This window comes from Trachurus trachurus, assembly GCF_905171665.1.
Source record: "Trachurus trachurus genome assembly, chromosome: 6".
NCBI classification, from domain to species: domain Eukaryota; kingdom Metazoa; phylum Chordata; class Actinopteri; order Carangiformes; family Carangidae; genus Trachurus; species Trachurus trachurus.
This window is the reverse complement of record NC_139897.1, coordinates 31607782-31628642: the sequence shown is the minus strand read 5'-3', so window position 1 is coordinate 31628642 and position 20861 is coordinate 31607782. Positions and strand designations below refer to the sequence as shown.

The window sequence follows — 20861 nt, the reverse complement described above, 5'->3', positions numbered from 1 at the left end:
CGACATTTTTGAAAGAAAATGATCATCATGAAGTTTATTTTTTGCTTTTGTTCATCACCACCGTTCATGTTCAAAATAAAAACCTCTAACATCTGAACAGCTTGTATACTAAGCATGATTATCATGCAACAGACAGACATTGTTGATATTGGCATCGGTAGTGAACAAGGTCTGTTTATACATGGCATTATAGAATCAGTTTAAAGGGATAGTGCAACATTTAGTGAGATCCTCCTCCCACCATAATCCCTATAGTCATAGCAGTAGGTTCATCACCTTTAAAGCAGAAGTGAGTGATCCGGTCGTTTTGGCTAATGCTGCGTTCCAGGCAGGCTTTTGAAACCGTAAATTACAGCTTCAAGTCACAACTTATGACTTTGTAGCGTTCCAGGCAACCCACTCGTGTTTTTCCGACCTGTTTTACCGGTGAAAGTCACTATAACGGCCACTCGTAACTTCTGACCCGTGAACTCGTACCAGATCGAACTGGTACCACTTCACGGTCGGAAAAATACGAGTTTCCTTGAACGCACCATAACAGTCCTCGTCGCTACGTCACCACATTCACGGCGTTCCTTGGCTGCACACACAGCCCTGCATGCCGTTCTCTCTCCTCATTGGATAAAAACTGTAGGATACGAGAAAAGTTTTCTCCTCGGCTCAGAGCAGAGCAGAGGGACTGAGAGACCCGTGTTTCAGTCCAAACACTCTATGTAAGTGATTGCTGTGGCGAATTTGCCAAAATGTTGAACTATCCCTTTAATATCAAACACAATGTTATACAGTTATATAGTAGGAGGTCCCTGCTCCATCTCCCTGAGCTATAGAAGTGGAACAGCAGGAAGCAGAGTGGTCGAGCTGTTTGTGAACGACATGAAAACATCGTCACGTCAGCATGAACATTAATTATGATGAGCGGTAGAGTGTGTGTGTGTGTGTGTGTGTGTGTGTGTGTGTGTGTGTGTGTGTGTGTGTGTGTGTGTGTGTGTGTGTGTGTGTGTGTGTGTGTGTGTGTGTGTGTGTGTGTGTGTGTGTGTGTGTGTGTGTGTGTGTGTGTGTGTGTGTGTGTGTGTGTGTGTGTGTGTGTGTGACGGGCTGTCAGCCTCCTGCGTCTATAGAAGACCACAACGTGACTCGCCTGATGCTTTACGTCGCTGTAAGGTGTGTTTCTCTACAAAAAAACAACTCGTGTTCCTTTTTAAATGATATTATTAAGCTGTCATCCTCTGTGAAACAGTAATTACAGGCCTGCTGATTCTGTTGTTTTATCTGACAGCCGCGGCCTGACAGTGGCTCTCGGCCAGAAACACAAGATTCTGCTCCAGAAAAATATCATTTTTATTTATTTATTTCTCAGGGAGGTGATTTCCTCTCTAGCAGCTCGTTAAAACCCGTAACCGTCTCCATTAGAACAGTAACACCGGTCAGTGTGAGGCCTCAAGGCTGCTAATCCCATGTGCTTCAGCTTTTAGGAAAATCAATAAATAAAAAAACAAACAAGAGAGTCACAACATCAAGGTCATACAGTAGTCTGACTTTTAAAACCTCAGTTTCAGTCTCTAATTTAATGTTTAAACTCTGCAAACTTTCCTCTGCTGCCCCAGAACGAGGAGAGGAAGCTGTCAACTGGCCCCGTCAAAATAAAAGCCTTAGCGCCGCTGTGTGTTTTATTGATTTAGCCTGAAAAGTCAAATACACGGCAGATTCTTTTTAAATAGTTGTAAAAGTGAGTCAATACAGAGTTTCCCCTCTACATTTCAGTAAATCATTACACTTTATAAACTTCTACACACACACACACACACACACACACACACACACACACACACACACACACACACACACACACACACACACACACACACACACACAGTGTTGTCAGGAACCAATTAATCTATTGATTCATAGATCACTGATTGTTTGTTTGGAAAAATCCCAAAAGTTACTTTTTCCTGCCAAATGTGACTATAAAGAGGACACTTTGGGAGTTTGAGATAATTAATTGAATAAGATAAGAACTTGAAATGATGAAACATAATCATCAGATTAATTGATAAAGAAAATAAAAGCTTGTCACAGCTGTTAAAGGGGACCTATCCAGCTTTTCAGACTTTTCTATATGTTTAAAATGTTGGATAATGGTTCTAGAGGCCGTGGAAGTGTCATATCCTGAGGTTAATGCATTTGGGGGTAAACCCTGCTAGATAATTGGGATTTCTCTTGGATTTCTCTGCACACCTGTTTCACACCTGACTTTTTTTTTTTGACATGAGCTCGCGTCTACGTCATGGCGTGCCGGACTCCCCTACATGGTCATGCCGAGGTCTCTGCTCCAGCCGGCCCCGCCTCCCCCCATGCTGCTCTGTTGTGCCTGGGGTCACAGCGGAGAGCGGAGCGGACTACTTCCTGCTTCTTCCCTGCATGTTTTAACGCTGTAGCGTCACTTTACTGAGTTTTATTAGAAGTTTACGCCGACGTTTCATGTAAGTGAAGCTGTACCTGTGTGAGGAGCGACGTACCGCCGGGGCGACGTTGTTTGTCGGACCGACGTAACGCTGGACCGACGGAGCACCGGAGCTGCAGCGGCTCCTCACACAGGCAGAGCCCGTCTGCAGGCCTCCTTGGCCGGGCAGACGTCCGTGCTCATCGCGGTAGAGAAAACCATCGCTAATAAACATACCTGCAGGTTTTTTAGACGTTTACCACCGTGTGGTTATTGTTTTTAGGAGATAAATGTTGGTCTCATTGATGAAATCTTACAATTGTGGCAGTTGGATTAGTTTGAATGAAAAATGAAGCTGTGAGAAGGAGGAGGAGAGGAGGCGCAGTGCTGCGGAGCTCTGTAGTCTATGTGCACAAATCACCACATTTACATCAATAAATAACTGTTTACAATGAACTGACCAGTCTGCATATATTTTTTAATTTATTTTATGAAGTTATATTACATGTTACATGGTTACAGTAGCCTACATGGCAAAGACTACTCTATACCATCTTTGGTTAGGGTGAGACGAGGTCATGGGCACATTTCATTACACAATGTAGACTGGTCAGATGCAGACTGGAGATCTGGCACTTTGCCTACTGCAGATTTAGCTTTTGTTTGCATACTACATTTTGGCCAAATCACTTATAGGTACTAGTAGTAGACATCGTCATGGTAACGCAATGCTGAGGGAGTGGTTCATTTGCATTTAAAGGGAGGGGCCACTGAAACAGACCGTTTTGCAGAGCCCTGTTTTTGAGAATGCTGTGATGTTTGATCTTTGGGGTATTTTGACCGAAGCACGTCACAGACATGTCTTTCAGACACCCAGGAACTATTTTAGTTGGTGCAAAAAGGAGCATAATAGGTCCCCTTTAACCTGTTGATCTGAGCAAAAATGAAATCCGAGTACAACAAAAATGAAAGGGGTTATCATCACAAACAGGAGGAAGGAGCTGAGGAGCAAAGACAACATTTATTTATGGTAATTATAAGCGATCTGTAATGAAATATGTGATCAATTGATCAGAATGAACCTGGGGTGAATACTCTGCAGCTGAGAGAAACTCTAACAGCTCCGGCTTCTGCAGGCTTTACATTACAACCTGTTGTTGCCATAGTGATGCAAATCCAAGGCTACTGACGGTGACTTCACGACAACAGGAAACAGAGGTGTCTGTGAACGTCGCTGCACCACATCTGTTAAAAAGTTTGACGTGTTTAAAACAACATATGAGGCGTTTGTGTGAATCGGATACTTCAGCACCACGGACAGCGACATGGTCTCTGCAACAGTTTAATAAATACTGACACGTCTGTAATTAACCAGGAACAGTGTGTAGCCTATTTAATATAACCTACATATTCATAATGCACATTATATAATGTGGGGCTGCACAATGAATCTCCATATCTAAATCTCAGGAGCTGCAGTCGTCATATCATACAGCCGTAGAACAATTGAGCGTCAATAACCTCCTGAACACTGTTACAAACAGTTGTAGTCATAAGCAGGTATAGCTACATTATGAATCCTAGTTTCTTATGAGTCATGTACTGTGCGTAAGCCACGAGACAGGCAACAACAACACAACCAAACAGCAACTTACAGTAGATCAATGAAAGCAAATAAAGAAACACCATTTTAGAACCTATCTTTATTCTGATCTGTTTTTCATAGCCTAGCTGATTTTGTTACTGTAGGATGATGATGTGTACTGTGAAGTTTGTTGTAGGTTTTTGTTGTTTTGTCTTGTTTTAAAGTGGAGCCCAGACAGTTTGACTATAGAGATGCTTTAGGGGACAGCTAATGGGGATCCCTACAAATAAACAGTGAACACTTTGTAAAATGTTCTGCAGCTCAGTGTATTAGAGCTGTGTGACCAGTTTAAAGTGACTACGAGGAGTTTCAGAAAGCAAAGTGTTTCACTTTTCACACTCCCTTTCCCATGAGCTTCCCACGCGCATGGTGAAACTCTTGGGCCGGTGCAAGACAGACGACAGAGAAAACATTTACCAAGAATGTTTTCATTAATAAAGAATGAAGACGTTATTCCCATGACAATAATAACGGAACGTTACCAGACAGTTGTTTTTTAGGCAAATGCAGAGACCGCTTGATGAAAAACTGTCCCCAATGGGATGGTTTTGCATGAATTTCCCTCTACAACAACTCTGTGTGGTAACGTTGTGTTATTATCTCATAGCGTGGTGAATGTGCAGGTCACAACTTGTCCACCAGAGCGTTGTGGAGTTGTTGGATTGTGTATTTGATGAGTTTGATGAGAAATCCCATGAGCCTCCTTGAACTATCCCTTTAAAAACCTTGGAAAATGATTGATTTAATGGCGTCTTCGTCGATGTTAAGTTGGTTTAAAGTTCCATATTGATCAGTCGGTGGTTTTGTGTCTGTATCGACTACAAACCTCGTCCTCAGAGCCAATAAACACGTGTGTGTGTTAGATACGACACATCACAGAGGATTGTGTGCATTATGTAAAGTAGCTGGATGATGGTGTGGGTTTTGTTGTGATCTGTGTGTGTGTTTGTTCTCTGTAGCTCGGCTGGAAGTCTGAGAACATCTTGTCTTGAATTCAGATTTAGAAAATCCTAATCTTGTTTTTCCACTTCAACAGTATTTTGTTGCTTGTCCTGGAAAAAAAAAGTCTGATGAAACATGACAGTGTGTGTGTGTGTGTGTGTGTTATGTGGTTCTGTGGTTGAACCCGCTCTGTCTGCTCCAGTTGAGTGTCTCCTGGTTGAGCTGCTGTCCGGCTACACGGTGTCAGTCTGATCACAGCCGTCGATGAGCAGAAATTAAACTATTCTGATAATCGATCAAGTGTTGGAATGATTGTCAAAGAAAGAAAAAAAGAAAAGGCTCCAGGACTTCCTCCTTGTGAGGATCTGGTGATTTTGCAGCAGCTGAATTAATTGAGTCTGCAGATCCGTGTTGGTGTTGAAGCTGTTGATGATGTTTCCTGTTTTTGTTGAGATGAGACGAGCAGGAAACAACCACGACCTTCACTATGTGTAAACCACGGACTTCCAATTAAAAAGCAAAAAAACATTAAAATCCAAAATAGTTTTATTTTAACTTTGTGTTGGCCTCGTATGCAGGCGACTGCAGCAATGACAGATTTTAAAATATTTTTGAAATTTAAAGGGATAGTTCACCCAAAATTCAAATTTCACTAATTATCTACTCACCCTCATGTTACTAAGGGCTGGGAGAAGTTTCAGAGTCCTCCGTGGCTTCTCTGAGTTACAGCGGGTCTCGGCGTAGCAGTATTTGTCCATATAACGGTTGTGAATGGAGCTCCCTTTTCTTTGGAGGTAGTTGGATGTTTTTTGGTGTGTCTTTTTGTTACATAGTGCTCGTCTGTAATGTCCGTCTTGTATTGAAGCCCCGACATGAGAAATTGTTCAGAAAAAAATTAAATAAGTCTATATTTCAAGCTTGTTTGTAGCGGAAGCTCCCAGTGTCTCAGTTCACTGCTCTGCCCATGTTGGGGCTTCAATACAAGAGAGACATTACAGACGAGCAGTATGGAGGTATTTGGATGGTGTGTCTTTTTGGACGGAAGAAAAGTGAGCCCCATTCACAACCATCATATGGACAAATACTGCTGCGTGGACCCCCCCGTAACTCAGAGAAGCCACGGAGGACTCTGAAACTTCTCCCAGCCCTTAGTCGGCATGAGGGTGAGTTGATAATGAGTGAAATTAGAATTTTGGGTGAACTATCCCTTTTAAAGGGACAATGAGGAGTTTTGGAAATGCGAAGTGTTTTCACACTACATTTACCATGAGCCTCCGCGCATGGTGAAATTCTTGGACCGGCGCAAGTTTTCATTCATCAAGTATGAAAGTCAGAGGTTCAAAGACGATCACATACCGTCGTAGTTCCAACCATAAACTGTGATTTGTCAACGTTATTCTCATGACCTGCCGGGCAGCGTCCCCGAAACTGAAAGTAAAGAAACGCTGGTCGGCTCGCCCAGTGTTTCCACCACTAATAATAACAAAATAATGATAGAGACAAAACTATATATTTATCTAAAATGGGCCCATTAACAAGTGGTAACGTAGATTCATCCACATAAATGTGAGACTTTTTTATAACCAAATACAAACTCCTCGTTGTCCTTTTAATCCACTTATAATGTTTAGAGTTTGAATCCAGCGGAGAAGCTTTCTGTCTTCTTCTCTGTGTTTGGTGTTGATGTGTGGCAGTGTTACAGCGCCACACTCAGGCCTGGTGGACGTACTGCAGCGTTTTGAGTTGTTTTCAGTGGATCTGTGTGGACGCAGATATTTCTTGAAACGACGAAGTGTTTACGGAGAAAAGGCTGGTTTTGGGTGAAGCTGTGTTTCCGTGGTGACGAGGCCTGACGTCGGACCAGATCGGACTTGTCTCTGCTGCTGAAAATAATTCACATCCGTTGACTTTGACATTTTGATCCGAGCGTAGACCGGTTGATTGATGGATTCATCGTCAGATAAAAGAAGCCTTTTACCCTTTTGGCTTGGGTCAGAATATCCATAACCAGGTAATTAAAGCACTAATGCGACGGACATAAACGTCCCCTGACTTTGTTGTATCGGTGATCACTCTACTCCAGCGACCTCCCTCCTCTGTTCTCGCCCTCGGGACAAACTTCACATTTTCTCTTCAGCCTCTGAAGACAAATCATCAGCCTGTCTCTGTAATGAACAGCTCCACTTCCTCTGAGCACACACACACACACACACGCTGCACTGATGTTTGTATTATTGAACCTGTGTCAGCAGCTTTTTTTTCTTCTCCTTCTCCTTCTTCTTCCTTTATCAGCTGCCACCGCTGAAAGAAAGTCCATCTGTGGCTGCCCTCTGGGAGGATTTGTCTGATTCCCACAGCGGAGGGAAACTCCTCCAGTCTGCACGGAAATAAACCTTTTTAGATGTGTGTTTTCAGCCCCGCGGGTCAGGAGATAAGACAGATGATTTGTGGGGATGCGTGCGGATAAAACCGTATCTCCCATGCACAGTGTGTATCACTGTACCTCCTCCAGTTCTGAAATACTGAATATTTTAAGCCTCTTCTGATGATTTTTGGAGGGAAACAACATGGAAATCTAATAAATATTCTCTCTTCGCAGCTGTAACTGTTCGCTCACTGTGTGTGTTTGTCTGCAGCATGGACACAGTCACAGTCAGAGCTTCAATTTCTAACCTCAATTTCAGTAAATCTGCAATAAGATCATATCGGCTCGGGAGAAATTGTCCCGCAGATTTATCAGCCTGCCATCGAGACTTTCAAGTAGCTACGTGGGCAAAGTCAAATTAAAATCAGCAGTGGTTGATTTTATGGAGCATGTTTTACATGTTTAAAGAAGTACAGCCTCCCTCCTCCAGGACTTATAGGAGTCATAAATATTAGTGGGATTGTTTCAGGCTATATAAATAAAACACAATAGCTGTTTTAGAAACTTATTTCAAAGCTGCAGTTCACTTTTCCCCCTCGGAGCAACACAAACACTGTACTGGTCACAACTAACTAGAGGAGGAATTTTAACCTTAAAGGGATAGTTCAACATGTTGGCAACATTTGAGCCCATTGCCATAATCCCTATAGTCATAGCAGTAGGTTTGTTACCTTTTAATTGTCGGTGCAAGCTATTTTTAGAACGGCGGAGCAGAGCCGTGAGCTGCTCAGAGCTACGCTACGGAGGCTCATGGGATTTATTTGGTTTCCCTCATCAAACTCATCAAATACACAATCCAACAACTCCACAACGCTCTGGTGGACAAGTTGTGACCTGCACATTCACCACGCTATGAGATAATAACACAACGTTACCAGACAGAGTTGTTGTAGAGGGAAATACATTCATTCATTTTACCTCTAAAATACGGATGACGGACGGTTTGATTCTTGTGTCGGGCGTTGCACTCACGACTCTGGCCAATCAGTGGCTGGCAGTTGGTTGACGTCACATTTTAATATCAGCTCGCTTGTAACCTCGTCTTAGGTGTTACCAAATAAAGTACCAGGTTCCATAAGGACATTTATTTGTTACTGTATTGCTACAACAAAATTATGTTGGCTCTCAAAAATAACATAGACACACACATAGCCATTCACCACCAAATAACATTATCACACATAAGGTGAGGTATTAAAAACAAAGGTAAAAAAAGTGTGAAGTGCCTGTTTAAAAGGTGCTTAGGTACCAGGTACTAAGTACTAGGCACTATACGAGTCGTGCTAGTGGAAAAGAGCCAGACATTTCATCGTTAGCTGCGTTTCCACTTTGTCCAGATAATGTAAATGAGGCAGATGACGTGAAAGCAATTAAATTAAATGCACAACACGTCCAGTCCAAGGCTGTACAACAAGGATGGTGCCATAAAAGCAGCGGACATCATATATGTAACATTAGAGTGAGCCCGTTAAGTTGTAGGTGATTCATGTTGATGTTTCCTAATGCGCTGCAAACGGCCGCCACCTTCTTTATGGCTCCATCTCTCTGAGGCTTTTTTCCTCTGGATCTCTGATGAAAACTAAATCCAAACTGTCGACATGCAGCTGCAGCTTTCAGATAAAACTGCAGAGAGTACTTAATGTTCAGGACTGCAGACCTTCTTTGTAAAAAGTCCTATCCCTCCAGACCAGGGAGGTTTTTTTGGGGGAAGTAGATCAAATATCCCAAACTAAGTTTAGATGCTTGTTCCTGTGGCTGAAACGCTCATAGTTCTACAAAAGGTTCCTGGAGAAAGTTCTCTACCTTTTATCATCCCATCGCCTCAGTTATTGGTATGTTTATTTACAAAATTATTCAGGGCATCACTCCCTCCTACGAAGTGTGTTCACACCGGGCACGAGTAAAATATTCGCCTCGCTCTACTCGCTCGAGTTTGCCCACTGGAATATTTGTTTTTACTCGCGGCATTCGCGCGAATATTCACGTGTTCGCCCGCACAAATCCGCGTCCATCTGTACATTGACTTTGTATGTAATCTTATCACACGAAAAATTCGCCTTGCACCCCCGTCTTAAGGCCCAGCCCAAAAAAAAAAAAAAGCCAGGCGAGAGAAGAAAATAAAGAAAAAATCCGGCAAAAAAAAAACTAGGCAAATTTTTTTTTTTTTTTTTTTAATCCACCGAAAAAAAAAAAAAAAAAAAAATCTGGCAAAAAAAAAAATACATCGAAAAAAAAAAAAAAATCTGGCAAAAAAAAAATCCAGGTAAAAAAGGTAAATAGGCCTATTTTTTTTTTTTTTTTAGCTCATTAACACCTTTACCAGCTTATTATTACATCCTGTGTCCCCTAGAGGGCATTCACACCAAATCTGTTCTGTAACATTTACAACACACTTCAGTTTTACCAACTCAATATAAAACTTCCAGAAGGGAAATCGAAGATATTATAAGTAGTGGTGCAACAGATCGCAGTTGATCTGTGATCGGTACATAAGTGGTCTGTGGATCGATCGATGGAAAAACAGAAGTTGTGTGTGGTGTGGGAACATGTAGACACCGGCCCAGCCGAATAAACGGCCGATTAAAAACAACTCGTCCCACAATGCAACGTGCAACGTAACTAAAAATGTTCCAGTATAGGCTACGTTTGGTGATTTGCCCTTGGGCCTCAGTGGAGACACAGACAACAGCAGGACACAGGAACCATTTAGTTCCGGGTACTAAAGGTTCAGGAACTGAAGCTTCCTGGAACTTTCAGTGGAAACGCAGCTGTAGATTTGCGTTGTTGCGGGACGCACACGTTCGCGCGTCAGTTTCCGCCTTCGAATGTTCTCATTTTTTTTTTCATAATTAGAATTCAGTTTGAATAACGGAGTTTATTCCGACAGCCCTCGACATGAACGGGACTAACCTGGTTAAATAAAGGCTACATAACAAGACATGGAGTTGTTACGGGGTGTTCCCACCAAACGCGATGACGCTTCATCGCGCGTCGAGATTACATGTAAAGTCAATGCAAACACGCGATTTGACGCGTCATCGCGCCGGGCGATGCGATGGACGCGATAGCGCGGTGCGATGGACGCGTTGGCCGCGAAAAATCGCCTCCATCGCGTCGCCAGGCGCGATGACGCTTCATCGCTCGAGTTCAAATAATTGAACTTTTGCGGCGAATTCGCGTGAAGACGCGCCGCGACAGCCTATCAGCTTTGAGATCGTCACCGACGTGCTGACGTACGGACGTACTGGTGTTCCCTTGGCAGTTTAGTCAGAGCGAGTCTATTGACAATATTAGAAGTTTTCTGGTTTAGTTTAGTTTATTATTCAGATCCCCATTAGCTGCAGCAAAGCCACAGCTCTTCACTGTTGCTTTTCCGGTGCTGTTACAAACGTTTTTGGTTTGGATATTCGGACCTGAAAGCCCGTTATCACTGCTGTTTTCAACCAGCGGGCGCTGCGAGCCGGCCGCCCCGTCCCAAAGCACTCAACAGGCGGTCAGTCACACAGTAGTTCACGGAGCTGTCTCTGCTGCAGCCAGAGACCCACGCCACTGTTCCTCTCCCATCTACAGGGACAGGAACAGTGCAGCGACGGCCAGAGAATTAAATAGTGGGAGAAATGTTGTTGTTTGGGCGGGCTCGTCGAGCGACGCGATGCCGCGACGAGGCGTTTTTTGCATATTGAACCAGCGTCAAAACTGGAGCGTCTAGCGCGACGCGATTTCATTTGACGCGCGATTCAATCGCGTTCATCGCGTTTGGTGGGAACACCCCGTTAGATAAAAACCAGGCTCTTTAATCTTGTCACTGTTTGAGTTTGTCCTCTGCCTGGTCTTCAGCTGCTGTCTGGTTGTGAACAGTGGGTTTTGGCAGAAATCTGCTGCTGCTGCTGCTGGAAACACAGAGTAAATAAGACTAATAACCAGCAGCCGCTCACAGCTGCAGGGAGCTGCTGACATTTCTCTGTGGGCTCGCCTCTCGTTACTACAGGCAACATCTTTCACATTATGCTCGGCAATTTCACTTTACCGTTGTTACCATAAAGATTTAGATTAGAGCAGGTTTAAAGTGCAGCCGGTGATTCAGACGGCTGGAAGCGAGCGACATGTTTGAAGTAATGACTGTGTGTTGTTGTGTGAGGAGCTGCAGGGCGAAGCCGCCATCAAAAGAAACAACTGAACCTTTTCACTCTGTGTAGTGTGTTGTGGACGTGAGACAAATGTCTGTCTCTCTCCGGTCGGTTCTTTCTGCTCTCCATCCACAGAGAGTCTGTTGCCGCGGCGCTGGACTGTGGTTTTAAATGGTTTCTAATAAATGGAGCTTCTCGGAGCCGCTCTCCCCCGACGCGCTGCCTCCGCTCGGCGCTGCCAAGCTGCTCCTGACCTGATAAAAAACCTCCTGAAATCACCTGCTGAGCTCTGGGACTTTATTATTTATTTAGTTCAATAGGTGAAGCTGCCGGAGCGTGGGCCCGCGGCAGCTGGAGGGTTTATGTTGTAGAAAATGAACCTTCGGGTTTGCAGCCGTCACCGAGCCGAGCCGAGAGCGCGCTGGGCTTTCACCTCTGTCTGTAATTAATGAGTGTACTTTGGAAATCTGGAGAGTGTAAATCGGTGATTAAATCTGTGTTAGTAGCGGAGGGTGGAGGAGTCATTCACTGACACCGCCGCTGCTGCGTTAACGCCGTCCTGTCGAGCTAACACGGAGCTAAAGCTGAACACAACACTCGTCAGTTAGAAAATCAGCCGGAACAAATGATCAAAACAAGACTTTTATCTGGGTCAGATCCTTCCAGAGGCCGGAGAGGAGCCGGGGTGGCAGACCTTACACCCCTAACCCAAAGTAAATGAAGTTAATGGAAAAAAAGTGGTGTTTATTCATTGTTAATCTGACAGGCTCATGGAAATGAGACATTAAAGAGATAGTAGCATTTTTTTTAAAGTGGGGTTGTATGATCTTCAAATAGCCCCTAAGTACTTTAATTGCAGTAAGACTCTCTGCACTCCTCCCGTTAGCAACGCCAGCCCATAATAGCCCTGCCCAGAGATTTACAACATAGTGTTGTGAATGGACCCAAAGAAACGGCCTATTTTCAAAAATACACAGTTCCATTGTTCACTATAATATAATTTTTTCCAGCCCTTCAAAGTGCAGGAAAAACACAGTTTTTATTTGGACCTAACCAACTCACGTATCCTTCCGCCCAGGGTTAGCGCCCGCCGATCAGCAGTTGGTTAGGTCCAAATAGAAACTGTGTTTTTCCTGCACTTTGAGGGGCTGGAAAAAAATATATTATAGTGAACAATGGAACTGTGTATTTTTTTTTTCAGGTAAAACCTCTTTTAGGCCGTGAAAATAGGCCGTTTCTTTGGGTCTGTTCACAACACTGTATGTTGTAAATCTCTGGGCAGGGCTATTATGGGCTGGCGTTGCTAACGGGAGGAGTGCAGAGAGTCTGCTACTGCAATTAAAGTACTTAGGGGCTATTTGTAGATCATACAACCCCACTTAAAAAAAACATGCTACTATCCCTTTTAAAAGCTGGAACTGAACAGAGGGGATGCACCAACCCAGCTTTTTCAGTCCCAATGGTGATACCGATGCCTGGGCTAAGCGTATTGGCCGATTCCCAATATTGATCTGATACCACTGATGAATTAATCAACCGTCCACCTTGCCACCATGCCACTTTCCTAACTTTGTAAAACCTTAATGCTCTGTGTTTGTTGTTGGCTGCATGGAAGTGAAGTGAATAGATCGGTGTCATGGATCAGCCCCATTATCTGATACCTGATCTAGCTATTGATTCAATATCTGGGCCAATATCTGCTCTTAATATCAGATTGGTACATCCCTACTTGAAATACTACAAATATTTTGGTTAGGGATGTCCCGATCACAGATTCCATACTTTAGCAATGCAGTAAAAAAAAAAAAAAGAACACATCCAAGTTGTCCCTTAAATTACGTGATCGGGGACATCCCTAATTTTGGTAATGTTCGACCTTGACTCATCTGAAAGTAGACTCTTGGTAGTTTAACCAAGTTTGTGCGTCTGTTGTTTCCCAATGTGGTGCCTCCTCACTTTGATTAACTCGACAGACTCCTTGGAAGTTAAACAGTTAGACAATCAGTTTTCTGTTTGGATTTCGCTGGAAACTCCAGACCTCATCTCAATCCGATTTGAGTACGATAAAGTACGGATCTTTGAAAGGTGTATTCACCTCCGACTTCCAAGAGGTGTGACCAAAATGCCTCTGTACATGATTGACCCAGAACGATCCAGATGACGTTCACAGAAAATACAGTCTCTTAAAGCTCAAAGGGACAACCGCATAAACGATCGCTGCCCTTCGGTGGCCGCCATGTTGCCTAGAAACAGAAACTGCAAGACGTTGCGTCTCTGTCGTCATCGAATTGGACGTCAACGGCTTCTCCAGACGGATCTGCAAAGATAAATGTTTTTTAGTCTCCTGGTTGAGACAGATGTGTTGTCAGATTGTATCATGGACTAACTCTACGGTGGTGTTGCATTTGTGGTCTGTACCTCTGTAGGAACTTCTGAAGGGTTGGGCCACTTGGAGTTCAGTTTGCACATGATGTATTTCTGTCATGTTCTCTACATGTTTCATCATCATCTGATCTCCACTGGTGTTATGTCATTACGTCATTCAGCTTCACTCTCTCCTTCAACAGTTGATTTTATATCAAATAAAATCCATATTTAGTTCATTTCAAAGTGCTGTATTTCCCTCTCCCTCTGTGTTTCCATCTGAGTTGTTGATCTAGAAGCAGATCTTATAGTTATGTACCTAAACCACGTCAGTGTGGTTTCACAGCTCCTCTAACAACAGGTTGGTGAGTCACGACGTTGTGGGGGGGGTGGGGGGGGCAGGTCAGTGTTGTTCCAGTCTGGGTCCTGGTATCTGCTCCGTCCCTCTCAGCCTCATGAACTGGAGCTGTCCTCCTGGTTAATGAGCGTCCCCCAGCAGCTGAGCGCCGACACAGAGGAGCGGGAGGCCGCCGTCTGCTCGGGGTGACGGTGGTGGTGGAGGGGGAGGGGGGGGTTGGGCAGGTCGACATTCGTCCGGGCTCAGCTGTTCTCCCACTACGGGGATCTAGACCCCCGGTGGTCTGTGGTTCTGGTCTGACTCCCAGGTCACTGTGGACCACTGTAGAGCGTAGCTAACTGTTAGCTTGTAGGCTTGCTACGTCATAGCTTGCTAACTTAGCTAGCGAGGCTAAGTGATGGACGCAGGGATCTGGAGCAGGAGAGTTTGTGTCGGTGGTGGTGGAAGAGTCTCCTCGTTTTTCTCAGACGTAACAACGTGCAACATTATTCATGTGCCTGCATTATCCAATGCGAAAAAAAACTACCCCACTTTCACCCTGGATTTACTCGAACATAGAATTTTGCACAAAGTTTGGGCTCCATGGTCTGATAGATGAGTTATTACACAATAAAATGATCAAAATCAATTTTCTTTTCTGAATACCTTTAAATATAACACATCTTCTTCGTCGGCTTCTCTGCTTCACTTTGTGCCATCTCTACTGTTGTGAAACATGCGCACCTGGCATTGTTTAGGTTAAGGTGTATTCATTATGGTCTGGATGTGTTTGTCTCTAACCATCTCACACAGGCCCAGTCTTTCATTCCTGCATATTACTTTTTACTACATTGCACATCAGCATGTTGATATGTAAATTGTGTGACGATATTTATCCCCAGTGTATTTATCTTTCTAGTGATCTGGTGTTTGACATCACAGACACTGAGACGAAGCATGTGCTGCTGTGATGTGTGTGTGTGTGTGTGTGTGTGCAGCATGAAGACCAGGTCTAGTTGTTGATCCAGTCCCAGTCTGCAGAGCTGCAGGTGTGTCTGTGTGTAGAACCTGCAGCTGTGTGCAGACTGACTGTGTGTGACCGGCAGCAGCTGGAGACTGTGGGAGTGGGACCCTCAGACTGTGTGTGGTACCTCCCCACACACACACACACACACACACACACACACACACACACACACACACACACACACACACACACACACACACACAGGACAGCTTCCACCTCATGAATGAATCACTCATCCTTGTGTTAATTCCGGCCCGTGGTCTGAATCACAGAGGTTTATTTGAGTTATTTTTTTTTTCCTGGCTGTGTTTTCTGCCTGACTGAGCGGCTGACTTCACGCTCGAGTGCGCGGCTCGTCTGCCTCGCGGGCTGTTCCCGCTCCGCCGTCCTCGGTCAGCGAGGTACCACCGAGGGACTCGCCGCTCAAATCCGCCCGGGATCAAACTAACGAGCTCTGACAGGAAGCAACGTGCTACCTGCTGGGAACACGGCCAACACTTCCCCTGCGTTTCTCTCTCTGAAACGCCTCGAAGACTTGAACCCTCTCCCGCTGAGCTGTCGACACGGATCCGCTGCTTCCTGTCAGGGGTTTTCTCCTGGTAATGAATCGTCTGTGGCGGCGGGCACACAGATACACGGACACACGGACGCACGGCGGTTAAAGTGGACTTGAAACCAGAGATCACAGCTTGGATCAGTGTCTGTCAGCAGCTGTGTCCTGTGATCTGAGGCAGATTAAAGCCTGAAACCAGAGGAGTTCACTCACCATGCAGACGAGCACCGAGTGCTGTCAGATGTGTCGGTGGTGACGTTGTTCTTTTACAAACCCTGAAACCACCTAGTTAGTTCCCCTCTGACCACAGCCCCCCTCATCATCTAATGCAGTGTTTTTCAACCTTGGGGTCAGGACCCCACGTGGGGTCGCTTGGAAGTCAAATGGGGTCGCCTGAAATGTCCAGTAAAAAAAAAAATTACTGATAAAAATATTTTTTTAAAGCCCCTGTACGGAGCTTTTAACTGGATACGCAAAAGTCTCCGGTTTCTGCTGATGTGTCTCTTCTACAACAGCAAATGGGCCCATCAGTGTGAACGCTATGTCTAAGTAGTCTAATTCTATACCTCTGGAAGGCATGGTCGGCAAAACACCACCGCTTTTGTCCACAGGGGCCGCCAAAATCAACACTAAATGAATAGTCTGTACAGGAGCTTTAAAGCTGAACTATGCAGGATTTGGGCTGTAATTATTGTGGCTCAGAGACACTGTGATGGTAGAGTGACCTATTATGAGGTGAATGGGGTCTAGGCCAATGCGCCCACCCCCCCCCCCCCACTGGCTGAAAACCGCACTTGCAAGATCAGTCGTCCGTCTCGGTGTCACAAATCTCGTCAATGGATAGAACTATTGCGAGAAACTGCGAGATAAGAACGCAGATGACGTTATGCATGGCATGAATCGTGATTGGTTTGAGTTCGGAAAGTCGGAGGAAACCATGGGAACACAAATGTTTGTACTGATGAAGTTCGGCTTGTGGCTACACGGAGCTAATGCTAACACGGACACACACGCCCTCGCGTTTTGGAACCTTTATTCATGTGTGTGTATGTCTGTGTCTTTGTGTCTGTGTGTGGCCGTGTTAGCGTTAGCTCCGTGTTAGCGTTAGCTCCGTGTTAGCACTAGCCCAACGTCAGCAGGGCTTAGCAAACACCGCTCTCTACCTTCAGCAGCTTCCTTGTAAACACAAGCACGTGGAGGGGGTGGAGGAGGAGGTGGTGTCGGCAAGGTTTTTTTTTTTTACGACAGTGACATGTGCCTCCCAGGACTGTGGGGGAGCTCCGGAGAGGGAAAAAAAAGAGAAACCAACGAAGGAGCGAGCTATTTCCGGCCGACTTGCATAGTTCTGCTTTAACCAATTATTATTCTTTTTAAAATTATGATTAAAACTCCACACACAATCTTAAAAAACTGTATTCTATACTTTCACTTTCTTGAATATAAATCGAGTTCAAGTAAATTGCAGCATGTAGCCTAAACATATCTGAACTGGCGCATCTTGATTGACGGCCGCGATCACGTGGTCGCCAGAAATTTGTGATGTCAAAATGGGGTCATGAGCCAAAAAAGGTTGGGAGCCACTGATCTAACGCCTCTGTTTCTCTGTGTGCAGGTCACCTCGGGGTCATGCCAGTCCATGTGCTGTCGGAGGGGGCGGGGCCTGGAGCCCACCTGACCAGAATCTCCATCCCATGTATAACCACAGACACCGACTGCTCCAACAAAACTGTCAAGGTTCGTTCACTCAGAGACTTTTAGCATCTTCAGACTGTGAAGAACTGATGTTTCCCTCAAAGAATGAATGATGAATGTTGATTTATTTCAAATATTATAGTAAAATATAACAAGGCAAGGCAGATTTATTTATACAGCTCATTTCATACCGAGGGGCAACGCAATGTGCTTTACATAAAAACAAAACATTTAACGGTAAGAATTGGAAACGGAAAAAACAACAAAGACTTTAAAATTAAGATAAACAGCAAAATAGTAAAACATTGGAAACAGTAAACATAAAAAAGCAAGAATAAAATAAAGTACAAAAAACACACACACACACACACACACACACACACACACACACACACACACACACACACACACACACACACACACACACACACACACACACACACACACAAACAAAACAAAAACTAGACCAAAATACAGCACAAAAAAAAGAGTTTGCAGCATGAAATATTGATTTGTATTAAAACAATTAAGAGGACTTACAGTGAAAATTCAAGATTAAAATGTAAAGTTCTTTAAAAGCGCTCAGCCTTAAGCACATGAACAGAGGAATGTTTTTAACCTGGATTTAAAAGTGCTCACAGTCGGGGCTGATCTCAGTTCTGCTGGTACAGATGTTACTGGTTCAAATTTGCGGACTTCACGCGTGGTCCACGCGAGACGGCACAAGACTCATGCATTTTTTTTCTTTGGCGAGACAAGAGGTTTTAATGAAAAGCCTCAATGTGCCAAAACAACCGCCAGGTGGCATCTGTGAGAACGGAGGACGACAGGCGGATGACTCAGTGATCTGTGCAGTAATCCACAGCTTAAACTCTAGGCTATTAAACTAGAACTAACTACTGTATACACTGCCTAAATCACAGAAACTATTGTAATATGATAAAGCCTGTCTTGCTTTATGACTTGATGATTATGTATCACATATCGCCGCGATTAGGAGTGGCGCTGTTCATGATACAGAATACAAGAGGATGAAAGGAGAACTAGCTGCAGACAGTAAATAATATAGTAGCCTAGTTTTTCAATGACAAAATGTAACGACGGCAGCTACAGTAGACTATAGCCCACGTCTCACTCTCTTTTTTCGGTCATCTGTCTCGTCATCTCCAAAATGTGTTTTTAAAATGAGCCAACTACAGTACTGTGCAGTAGTAGTGCCGCAGATTTCTCACTCCGCACCTTGTTTGAGAGTGCAGCTGGATGATTTCTTGTGAATGAACGGGTCTGTGTCACTTTGGGGCTGGGCGATAAAACATAGGATAAATAACTTTCCCTCGATAGAAGACGCGGCCGATACAAAGTGACACCGTCAGCCATGCAGCCGGCCTGGACTTTTTATTTTTAATTATGAAGGATCATCTAACAAAACACGGCGTAACACACGCGGCTGTATGGGACAGGCTTTTATTTAATTCAGAACAAACCGCTTAGCAAAAATGGAAAATATAGTCTATAATAATTAATTGATCTGTTGTTTGGCCACTGTTTGAAAATAACCCGAATTATGAGCAAATAATCTGATCCAGAACAGCAGTCATAATCAGACTTCTTCTAAATAAACCTAAACATTAAATAACTGGGTCAGGTCGGACCCTGGGGTTATTTTTTCTCTTCTTCTTCACAGGAGAAGAGGAGGTGCGCTGCGCTCACGGACGCGTTGATGTTTTGTGATTTATCTGCTGCCTTGACTCTGCCCTTTATACATGTGCGTTCAGATTAACAATAAGACAAGCCATGGTTGAGTTTATTGAGTTTTAGCTGCTCAATCTCATTGTTTCAAAGAAAGGGATTGATTTTTATAACGAAATGAAACGAAAACAATATTATATTGATACATTGTTGTAAAAAAAATCCAAAAGAAACGAAAATGAACTAAAGAAAATAACTTTCACACACACACATTAAAACAGTGCGATTGGTTGAAAGCTGATAATTAGCCATGTGCTTATAAGCTGATTGGCCGAAACCAAGAACAAAGCCGCGTGAATGGCCAATCGCCATGTGTTAACATTTCCATATTCCGCACATTCTGTGACAAACTGTAAACTGTTTTCTTGTCTGTAACAACATCTATTGCACGTCTGTCCGTCCTGGGTGAGGGATCCCTCCTCTGTTGCTCACCCTGAGGTTTCTCCTGTTTTTCCCTGTTAAAAGGGTTTCCATGGAGTTTTTCCTCAGTCGATGTGAGGGTCTAAGGACAGAGGATGTTGCTACGATGCCATGTGAAGCCCTTTGAGACAAACTGTTTGTAAAAACGGGCTATACAAATAAAATTGCCTTGCCTTGCCTTGCCTTAACGGCCGACATGTAAATCAGCTGTTTCGATGGGCGTTATATGAATAGAGATGTTAATGTGGTACTTTGCACATAGCCTCCTCTTCTCCTGTGAAGAAGAAGAGAAAAAATAACCCCATGGTCCGACCTGACCCAGTTATTTAATGTTTAGGTTTATTTAGAAGAAGTCTGATTATGACTGCTGTTCTGGATCAGATTATTTGCTCATAATTCGGGTTATTTTCAAACAGTGGCCAAACAACAGATCAATTAATTATTATAGACTATATTTTCCATTTTTGCTAAGCGGTTTGTTCTGAATTAAATAAAAGCCTGTCCCATACAGCCGCGTGTGTTACGCCGTGTTTTGTTGATGCTATCATCTTTGCCTTGCGCAGATGATCCTTCATAATTAAAAATAAAAAGTCCAGGCCGGCTGCATGGCTGACGGTGTCACTTTGTATCGGCCGCGTCTTCTATCGAGGGAAAGTTATTTATCCTATGTTTTATCGCCCAGCCCCAAAGTGACACAGACCCGTTCATTCACAAGAAATCATCCAGCTGCACTCTCAAACAAGGTGCGGAGTGAGAAATCTGCGGCACTACTGCACAGTACTGTAGTTGGCTCATTTTAAAAACACATTTTGGAGATGACGAGACAGATGACCGAAAAAAGAGAGTGAGACGTGGGCTATAGTCTACTGTAGCTGCCGTCGTTACATTTTGTCATTGAAAAACTAGGCTACTATATTATTTACTGTCTGCAGCTAGTTCTCCTTTCATCCTCTTGTATTCTGTATCATGAACAGCGCCACTCCTAATCGCGGCTATCAGGCTGTCAGCATTGTCCCCAAAACGTCTGAGCAGTATTTAGTACGGTGCTGCCACCTAGAGGAAAACAGTTGTGGTGAAAAGTCACGCGATCACGCGATCCTGCAGTGCAGGACAAACCCCGCAAATTTGAACCAGTAA

The 20861-nt window shown here is 44.0% G+C and overlaps 1 protein-coding gene across 1 annotated transcript in view; it reads left to right on the top strand.

Annotated features, from left to right (window-relative positions):
• LOC310987945 (protection of telomeres protein 1-like) overlaps nucleotides 1-20861 on the top strand; it is a gene marked incomplete at both ends in the record, with an annotated part of 116900 nt that overhangs the window by 9353 nt on the left and 86686 nt on the right. The window contains one exon of the mRNA XM_083974414.1: nucleotides 17476-17597. Coding sequence (XP_083830540.1) covers nucleotides 17476-17597 — 122 coding nt within the window. The remainder of the gene's footprint in view (nucleotides 1-17475; nucleotides 17598-20861) is intronic.